Source organism: Limanda limanda, chromosome 3 (genome assembly GCF_963576545.1).
Source record: "Limanda limanda chromosome 3, fLimLim1.1, whole genome shotgun sequence".
Classification (NCBI taxonomy): Eukaryota; Metazoa; Chordata; class Actinopteri; order Pleuronectiformes; family Pleuronectidae; genus Limanda; species Limanda limanda.
Genome location: NC_083638.1, coordinates 29,076,398 through 29,087,076, shown reverse-complemented (window position 1 = coordinate 29,087,076; position 10,679 = coordinate 29,076,398). Strand labels below are relative to the sequence as shown.

The following is a 10,679-nucleotide window of genomic DNA, read 5'->3' as shown; positions in this document are numbered from 1 at the left end:
TCTGTCTGATATGTGTAAATGTGGCTCAAACTTGAATCATTCTTGCAGACTCCGCCTAATACCCATTGTGAATATGATGTTTGTTATTATGTGTTTGATAGATGTTTATGGATCGAATTGAAGAAAAATTGACACTGCTTATTTAAACAGGCTGTTAATGCTTGTCATATTTACATTTGTTGTAATTCAGCAAATTGTATTCAGGATGTTATTTTATTTATTTTCATATTTCTATACATTAGCTCAGTATTTTATACTTTTTGTTATTTAAAGATAAATCCATATTGTGATCAGACTTGATTAAAAAAACATTGCACTTCTAATTTTGCATCCTTGTTTTGTATTCTTGATGATACACTGAGAGAATTGACTTGGCTTGTCGCCATAAACTGAGGACATCTCTACTATAAAATAGAGTACCTTACTGTCATTGCATATCTCTACAACCATTGTTCGACTCAGTCGTACAATACAAATAAAAACACAAATAGCAATCGGTAAATCAACACAGTTTAAAACCAAGTATGAATACAGAATAAGTGTATTCTTTTTTTTCACCTGAATTCCGAATAATGTTGAGATGTTTTCTATATGTGTCTTAAATAGCTCTGCATCGCCTGGTGAGACACATGCTTGCCACCCAAAAATTATCACTGGCCCCATCCTGGCCACCCCAATGGAAATTCCCTGGCTCCGCCACTGAGTGAGTCGAGTCAGAGAGAGACTGGAGCAGGAGATCACTGAGCTGAAGAGGAAAGACCATGCACTGAAGCAGCTCTCAGACACAGAGGATCACAACCAGCTTCTACACAACTACCCCTCACTGTCACCACTCAGTGAATCTACACACTCATCCAGCATCAGGATCCGTCCTCTGAGGGACTTTGAGGACGTGACAGCAGCTGTGTCACAGGACAGAGGTCGACTACAGGACATTCTGAGTGAGACAAGGACAAAGATTTTACAGATTTTGTATCAAGTGGATGTTTTACTGCGACAACCAGAGACCAGAGCTGACTTCTTAATATATTCACAGGAAATCACACTGGATCCAAACACGGTATACAGGGAGCTGTTATTATCTGAGGGAAACAGAAAAGTAACACATATGAGACAAGAACAGTCTTTTTCTAATCACCCAGACAGATTCACTGAGTGGGAACAGGTCCTGAGTAGAGAGAGTCTGACTGGACGTTGTTACTGGGAGGTGGAGGTGGGGGGAGGAGGAGTTAGTGTAGCAGTCGCATACAAGAATATCAGCAGAGCAGGATACTCACATGAATATTTAAAACTGTTTTTGAAAGGCAATTTATGACATGGTGAAACTGAATTTTTCCAATAAAAAGCTGGCAGAAAGAAATGTCCTTCTCTTCTGGAGGACTTTGAAAGACACCTTGTATACCTGCCTGTAAACAAACAGTTCACGAGGAGCAGATTCTGTGCACATCCCCCCATGTGAAGAGCTGGTGCTGGTGTTGCACAGAACTTTTGTCACTTATCTCCTGCAGCAGTTTAAAAAAAAAAACTGTTATGCAAGCACCGGGTTCTGTTACAGTGCTCCCCTCTAGTGGTCAGCTTAAGTTCATGCACCTATACACAGGACCAATCACTAGTTGTTCAGTAGTTGCAGCCTTTTTTGTGGTGCAGAATGAAAAAGTATAGGGAAACAAATATATGTGTGTTTTACCAAAACTGTAAAACAACATCAAAGCAGAAAATGGCTCTGAACAAGAGAATACAAAGATGGTTATGGTTGGTTAGGAAGAACCCAGTCTGGTTCTGACATGTTTACCACATAACAGAAGCTCAGTGTACTTTTTAACCATCAAATATAACTTTCATTCCATTCAGTCTCCTGTGCGGACTGATCTAATCCTGCATCAGAACTCACAGAGCACCAGAAGTAAAGTACCACTGGGCCTCACGCTGACCTTTGTGTGCTTTGTGTTAGAGATATGTGCTCAGGGTCATGAATCCATTTGTTGATATTATGTGTTCCTAGTTTGAGTTGGCCTGAACATCCCTCTAAATGTCTCAAATAAGTTAGATGCTACTTTTTTATCCAAATGTCTTCTTCCTAAAAACACACACATTTTTATTACGTTGTTTTCTTGATTTCTGGCCATTGAAGTGAATAGGAAAAGATGGAAGTACATTTTTTTGAGTGTTTGTGCATTTTACTGACATCAACATAACAACATCATATTATTATTATTATTATTTTTAGTAGACGTAGTAGTAGTAGTAGTAGTAGTAGTAGTAGTAGTAGTAGTAGTAGTAGTAGTAGTAGTAATAGTAGTAGCTGTAACCAGAAGTAGATATTTAATTTAAAATTAATCAGATTTTATTTTAGTTTAGATTAGTTTGAGTTTATTTCAATCATTTTAAGGGTAATTAAAAACTGAACAAAGAATATAGAACAATAACCTTTCACATATACTTATAAACATTCCATAAATAAAAAAGGAGCAGGAAGGAGAACGCTGCCATATTAAATAACCTGCCCTTTTCGTCCCTTTTTTTATTTCCTTTCTTTTCACAAATCACATAGACTCTCAATTTCACATTTATAGGCATCATACCATTTATATGACTCAATAAGTTGAAACTGTTTCATTATTTTCTCTTCAAATGATTTTCTTTAATTGAATGATATTTGAGCACCATTTCAAAAGATTGTGCAGAGATGTTCACTCCACAAACACACATCTGTTGTAATGTGCTCAGGAGGATGGTGATTTCATTTGTCTTTAACGGTGGTGGGGACTTTCATAACGTTCCCTGTCACTCAATCCATAATGCAACCTTGTGAGGTGGCTCCAGGCAGACGCAGCCAATCAGAGGCCGGGGATCGCTGCCCAGGCCCTCCTCTGCCGGCACGCTATTGGCTGTAGTCTAATACATGATGGCGTTATGGGCGGAGCGTGCACGCTGCAGTTATGTGATGGGGTTGATCCACACCGCTGCACCTGAAGAGACGAGCCGCTTGTTCCACTGCGAGTGTGTGACTTCACAGGTGAGTACACACACACACATCATCATACTGCACATACAACATGTCGTACAACGTATTATTAGTATGTGTATCATATGTGGAGACACTGTTATGTTGCAGCAAACATAGGTGTCGCTCGATCTGTTTCTGGTGGTTAGTTCACGGATATTTAGTAGGTGAAACGGTGCCAAAAGTCACGCTGTTGAACGTTCACATATTTATTTTACTGAAGCTCAACGGATTGCTCCCTCCGCCTCCTCCACTCTCCTCTTGTTATATCTGCTGCTGGAAAAAACAACCAGGCTGCAAATGGACATGTTGGGCAAGAGGCGGATGTGGGTGGATGGATCAGGCTGATGTGGCTGCAGAAGAATAGGGTCTGCACGTTCAGACAACCCTGAGGAGATGTACAAGTGTACACAGGCAACTGGACGGGCTTGTATTTCTTCAAACAGCAAATACTGAACAGGACTTGAGAGTCTTCACATATTCACGATATGCAGACGAAGAGAACAAAGAGTTCCAAGAGTTCACTGACTGTGAAAGAAGGTGGAGATAACGTCTATTTTCTCCTTAGTTTGGCCATTACATGTTGCTGGTACACTATTGTTGGTGAACGCTGCACTGTTTTAACAGGACAAGTGTACAAAGTGCAGTGTGTCACTGCATAACTGACTCACCCTGATAACTTTGTCCTTCACCAGAGATGAACGGTGCAGTGGGTATGGAGGCCACCAGGAGGCGAGCTCAGCCCAGTGCCGATGGGAAAACATCTGAAGGCAAGGAGCAGCCAGCACAGTGGGGGAGAGCATGGTGAGTTGATATGACACAGGCTGCTATAAGGCTGGTTTCAGCCAAAGCGGTTCACACAAAGAATAAAGCGTCACACACTCATCGGGATTCCTCATCGAGGATTCATGAATACCCTAAAGATTTGTGCCAAACTCAAATAAATGTTGAGGAATTTCCACAGGATATGTGAAAATGAGAGGAACCTGAACATCTGCACAAACCTTCAGAAGACTCATTCTGTACTTGTTGATTTATGTAGGACTGACCGACAAACACTGACATAAAAAAAATACAGTACATGCTGCTATACATATCTGTATGGGTATGACAGGCAAGATATGAGCTTAAAGGTAGAACGCTAATGAAACTGTATGCAAAGTTCATATTATGATTACAGCAACTGAGATGTTGATGGCAATCAGAATGATCATGATTTTGTAATAATGGGCAAAAAAAGTACCGGTACAGAATTTTTATTATAAATATTCTTCATTTCTTAATCTCTCTTACTTTTAACTAAATGCCTGTCTTTGCAGTTGAAATTGTAACTGAAATTGTAACTTACCTATGTTAACTAGGTTTCCTGATGTCTAACACCACTACCAAGTGGTTTGAACCACACAGTCGGCTGGTGTTTAGACAGCCAGAGCTAAAACCTGTCTGAGGAGCACAGTGGTCTTGAGCCGTATGAACCAACTTAAAACTACACCTCCACCTTTGATTGGAGCTTGTAAACCTTTCAAAAATATATATGATTGTCATGAAATCGAGACATTCCAATCTGTTGACTCTACGTTAGCTTCAAACAATCCAAGATGGCTTAAAATGGTGTTATGAACAAAGTTAAGATTTTTTAATATATGTGATAATAAATGGGATTTTAAAACCAATATTAATGTACTTCATCAAAGAGCAGTTTACAATTCAAAAAGCATAGAAGTGTGCTGTATCTCCGTCTATTACTGAATAGCGTTTTCACTTAAAGCTGGTTATTTTGTATTTTGGCAACAGAGCTGTACTTACATTATCTCAGGACTATATTGCGCAGCATGCTGGTAGTTAAATGTTATTTGTAATATTCTCGTGCTTTTCTTGCTATGACAGTCAAACAGGTCAGACGTGTCTTACAGATGTGTATTTGTGTGATGGATTCAAACTGAAATGTTTCACTCATTTGTTCAGTACATTGTCTTTATACTGTATTTGTTTGTTGTTCTGTGACTCGTCCTCAGGGAGGTGGACTGGTTTTCACTGATTGCCGTGATCTGCCTCCTTTGCTTTGCCCCCTTCATTGTCTTCTACTTTGTGATGGCGTGTGATCAGTACCAGTGCTCCATCAGCCAGCCTCTGGTTGATCTGTACCATAAAGACACTACCTTGCTCTCCATGTGGGCCAACGCACCCTCCTTCAGCTGGACAGCTGCCAAGATATATGCAATCTGGGTGGCCTTCCAGGTAAGAGACAGGAGTGAGCTCAAAGTAGGAGGAATAAATAGTCAATGCATGGCAGTGAAAAGACGCAGAGTCAACCTTGCTGTAACCAAAATGCAGAAATTTCAAATCAGCTAAAACAAGTTCTGTTTGTCCAACAGTTGTTCCTGTACATGTGTATTCCCGATGTTGTCCATAAGTTTATTCCTGGCTTCGTTGGTGGAGTGCAGGATGGAGCACGAACTCCTGCTGGTAATAAACACACATAAACCATGCTAATCAGTCCAACATGTGTTTTAACTGGAGGGAGCTTGGAGAGTCCATACGTCTGTCAGGGATAAAAACCTCACTTGCCATGTTAAAGACTGTTTACAAATATCCTGAATCAGCTCGGCACTGTTATGAACAGACATTCTTTACAAATATAGAGATATATGATTTCAGCTTTTTCTGCGCTCATAATTTGTGACAGACGTGGTTTGACAAATTTTCTGCAGTCCGGCTCATTTCTGCAGTTAAGACGTCAGGAGACGCCAAGAACTCCTTTTCACGCCTCTTGATTGATTTCTTCTGTCACGTGACAGCAGCATTCAGTGACTGCAGGTGTAACTGGATCAAACAAACTCTTTAAAGGCAAACTCTGGCAGACTCACTATAGACAGGCTTAAAAATACATTAATTCGCTATACATAAATTCGCTATATATAACCCACAATACAACACTGTCTCCATTAAAAATTAATATCTGTTGTAATGAATGAGGGCACAAGTGTCTGTGCTAAGTTATATTAGAGTCTTTACAGTATCTGCTGTCTCTAGAGCAGTAGATCACATCAGGTTATAAGTTACTATGCTCAAAAAATATATGTTTAAAAAGATGATTTTTCACTCGTACTGAAAATACCAGTTGCTTATTATTTATCAAATCAAAATATTGTCCAGGGTAATCACAATATGACTGTTTCGACCTTTAGAAATTTTGCAGCTCAAGATGAGAGGATGATAAACAAGACATAAAGTATTAAAGCCATCTGATTTAGTGCTATGGAGCATCTGATCAAATATTGTTGTCATAAAACAATTCTTAATTAAAAAAACATGATTGAAATTCATTATAGTAGCAGTCTATAGCTAATACCTCTAAAAATCCACCTTCCTGTGTTGCTTCCTAGGCCTGATCAACAAGTATGAGATCAATGGGCTGCAGTGCTGGCTGATCACTCATGTCCTGTGGATTGCCAATGCCCACTATCTCCATTGGTTTTCTCCCACCATCATCTTCGACAACTGGATCCCTCTGATGTGGTGTGCCAACATACTAGGCTATGCTGTTTCGACCTTTGCTTTCCTAAAGGCCCACTTCTTCCCCACCAACTCTCAGGACTGGTGAGTGTTGATGCTGATAGGGCAAGATGACTCCAGCACTCACAACAGTCAAATTCAAATCTATGTCTTCTCAATACTTTATAAAATCCTTAAGTTAAACTAGTTTGCATTGATACATAACTTATTCCACTTGTCTTCCTCCCTGTTTCTTTTGTACTTTGACAGCAAGTTCACAGGGAACGTATTCTACAATTACATGATGGGCATCGAGTTCAACCCTCGCGTTGGCAAGTGGTTTGACTTCAAGCTGTTCTTCAATGGCCGACCCGGCATTATAGCCTGGACCCTCATCAATCTGTCCTACATGGCCAAGCAGCAAGAGCTGTACGGCCAAGTCACCAACTCTATGATTCTGGTCAATGTACTGCAGGTAAGTTCTGAGGATTTTTTTGTCCATCCTGTCTAATTCCAGACACACTCCCTTCTCTCCAAACAGAACCTAAGGTCAGGTTATAGATAGAAGGACCAACTAACAGTAAATTGTAGTGTCTACGTTCATTGACTTTCATATCTAATTCAGATGACCCACACAGAGAGGCATCAACTTCAACTCTCCCAAATTTAACGTGATCAGGAATGCATACCTTAGGCTAACTATCCAAAAAGATGAGAACACCTACATGTAACATAGAGAGTGACAGCAATTCTAGCCATTCATGGATGTGCGTTTATACTGGGTGATGCAATGAGAGGGACATATACGGGGATGCTGTGGGAGACATCTTAAGACTTGGGGGTTGACAATGGCTCATGTTACTCTGTTAGCGTTTGTATAGTGTTCCACCTTCTGGTCTCCTTGATGCATCACATCTACATTAATAAGACATTAGCTGCTGCCTGAGTTCTCCTCTCACCAGCTTCCACAAAACTGTAAGGATAAGTGAGGACGATATTTAGTAATTATATTTAGAATAAAGGTGTCTAACCCACTTTTGTGTAATAATCCTGTGGAAGCTTTGTCATGGAAGATACTGAAGATGAACTTAGATAATGATGGATGACGTGTCTCCACTTGTTCCCATTGTACAAAAATTTAGCTAAAATAATCCGGGACACAGGAGCCGGCATGTTGCGCTGGTTGTAATTTGAATCCAGTCTGCACAGTGGTGATCATGGAGTAAGCTAGTGGTGTCAGGGATCTCACCCATACACAGGCTCAACTAATTGCAAATAAGGCTCAGCTGTCAATCTTAATGTCTGTCCACCCCCCCCCCTCCCCCCGTTTTTAGAGCATCAAATAACTAATTAAAACCAAACTTATCAGAAAAAAAAAACCACTTGAAAATAGATTAGTGTAACATGAACAACCTAAATTCACAGTAACTTAATGTGTACTTTGACTTCTTAGTTTGGTCCATGTCCCATCTCCCAACATGGAGCAGGCATGGAGTAGAAGTGAGCTGGATTGAAGTCCCTCTTTACATACACTCCATGAGCTCAACTTTATCTTAACTTCTTATCTTGGCTTTGAGTCTTTGACCTTAATCATGTGTAATTTAACCCGTTGTTTATAATGTAATGTTATCTCAGTTCATGATAACTTTATTATGGTGTTGTCTGTGTTTTCTTGTAGGCCATTTATGTGTTGGACTTCTTCTGGAACGAGGCTTGGTACCTGAAAACCATTGACATCTGCCATGACCACTTTGGATGGTATCTGGGCTGGGGAGACTGTGTGTGGCTACCATACCTCTACACACTGCAGGTAACAACCATACACTACATTTGTTAACACAGACACAGTAATAACACTGATGTCACATGTTTAGTGATTCTCAGCTGCATCTTGTGTAAATACCTGTCTGATATCAGATAAACAGGTTATTTAAGTGTCAGATGAAATCACAATTCAAAACTTTAGTGTGGATGTACAGTTTAATCGAACTGGAATCTTGTGTATCCACCCTTGCCTTGAAATTTAAGCATCTACACAAATGTACATTTATGTAGTTTACATCACACATTATAGATGAAGTAAGCAATAATGAGTGTTAATACATGTGTTTCTGTCTCTCCAGGGTCTCTACCTGGTATACCACCCAGTCCAGCTTTCTAACACCCATGCCCTGGCTGTCCTCCTCCTGGGCCTTGTCGGGTATTACATCTTCCGCTCCACCAACCACCAGAAGGACCTGTTCCGCCGCACAGAGGGAGCCTGCTCCATCTGGGGGAGCAAGCCAAAATACATTGAGTGCTCGTACTACTCTGCAGACGGTGGCCTTCACCACAGCAAGCTCATGACCTCTGGCTTCTGGGGTTGGGCCCGGCACTTAAACTACACAGGCGACCTGATGGGCTCTCTGGCCTACTGTGCTGCCTGTGGCTTTAGCCACATTCTGCCCTACTTCTACATCGTTTACATGACCATCCTGCTAGTGCACCGCTGTGTGCGTGACGAGCACCGCTGCAGCAGCAAGTACAGCAAGGACTGGAAACGCTACACAGATGCTGTGCCTTATCGGCTGATTCCTGGAGTGTTTTAGAGGGGAGGAGGGGGAGAGGGAGGGATTAGGGAACATTATGTACACCTATTGAAATGGGGTGGCAAGAAAAACAGGTATGTGTGTGTTTTATTCATTTCAAGAACTCACAACACCTATACTTAACATACATACTGTCATTTGGATACATTTCTCATGTATTCTCAACACCGCTGTACGTAAATAGAGGTACAGTACAGTTTATTTGTCTGCCTTGGTAAAGGCAGTTTGATGAACCACTCTGCTGCTTTCTACTGTGGCTGGGAAGTCTTACCTGAACCGATTAATGGATTACACAAACATAAAAAAGCCTAAACCCAACTACAGAAGCCACACAACCAAAACAAAACCACAGCGAAAGGGAGTTTGCAGATTTTGACTATGAAACAAGCAGAGTTAGTTTAAATTGTAGTGGTTGTCTATCTGAGGTGTTCCGGGACAAGTGCTTGAAGCACACTGAAGAGTTCATAAAAAATGTTTGTGTTCTTCCTTTTTTCGGTGCTCCAAGCATCCGTACCTGTGTTTTCCATTAATCTGCTTATGTGAGATGTCTCGGCCACTGTAGTTTTCTTCATGCAATGACAACTAGTACAGTTTAGCTCATTTTTAAAAGCTGTACAATATTTTTTTGTAAGACAAAGCGCAATTTGAACCAGTTTAAGCTAAAATCATTCCTAGCAACAGAACCACTTCTGTAGTAGACTGTACAACACTGTGACATTCCCATAATATAACTTGATATTGGTTATATGTTAACTTGATTAATTATAAGTCAAGGTAATAAAAGAAAAAGTAATACTTTTTTTTACAGTTTGAAAGTCATTCCTCAAGACATGACCAAACATGATTGGTTCCAGTTTCTAAAATGAGAATTAAGTGTCTTTGCACTCAGGTATGCTATGATACAGATATTTCATTGGTTTGGCTAAATATAATTAAATGACTAATCCCAATAAAAGCTGATTGTTGCTGTTATCCTCTACTGATCTAAAGGAACCAAAGGACTGTTGGCTCCACTGACTGGACCTGCCTCATAAAAAAGTTATCTAATATTTGTGTAAAGGTTGTCTGAGACCTTGAACTTCATCAACTGTTATCTGTTTGTCTTGTTGAGTTTCTCTCGCTGTGGTTGAGAGAACATGTTCAAATGAATCAGGTTGTTATCGACAGGACAAGGATTTATTGGCAGTGATCATCACTTTCAGTTCTATCTGATGACCTGACCAAATACTGTGTTGTTTTAATAAACTCTCTGCATTTTATATCTCAACAACACATCTGTTAGGTTTGGTTTTACTGCCTCACTACTCACCTTTCCTTTAGTGATGAAATAACAAATAAAAATTAAATTTTTGTTATGAATAACAAGTGTTTTTGCACTTCTTGAAATTTCAACTCAACCACTCTAGCATTGTCTGATATTCTACATTTCAATGAAACATTGCAGGAGTGGTCAGAATCTGGAATTTGAAATGATTTGCATCAGATGAAAAATATTATCATTGAATTAATGTGTCCCTATGATCCTGTATATGTTGGGGAATGTGAGGGTCTTGGTGACTCACTCACAATAATACATGTATAATAGCATTGAA

The 10,679-nt window shown here is 40.1% G+C and overlaps 1 protein-coding gene across 1 annotated transcript; it reads left to right on the top strand.

The window, feature by feature from the left end:
* Positions 1–2,927: 2,927 nt before the first annotated feature.
* On the top strand, positions 2,928–10,359 carry dhcr7 (7-dehydrocholesterol reductase). The gene is made up of 8 exons (XM_061068072.1): positions 2,928–3,016; positions 3,700–3,808; positions 5,020–5,242; positions 5,380–5,470; positions 6,391–6,604; positions 6,770–6,974; positions 8,178–8,309; positions 8,623–10,359. Exons 2-8 carry the CDS (start codon positions 3,702–3,704, stop codon positions 9,085–9,087), a joined length of 1,437 nt encoding a protein of 478 aa, XP_060924055.1. The 5' UTR covers positions 2,928–3,016; positions 3,700–3,701; the 3' UTR covers positions 9,088–10,359.
* The last annotated feature ends 320 nt before the right edge of the window (positions 10,360–10,679 follow it).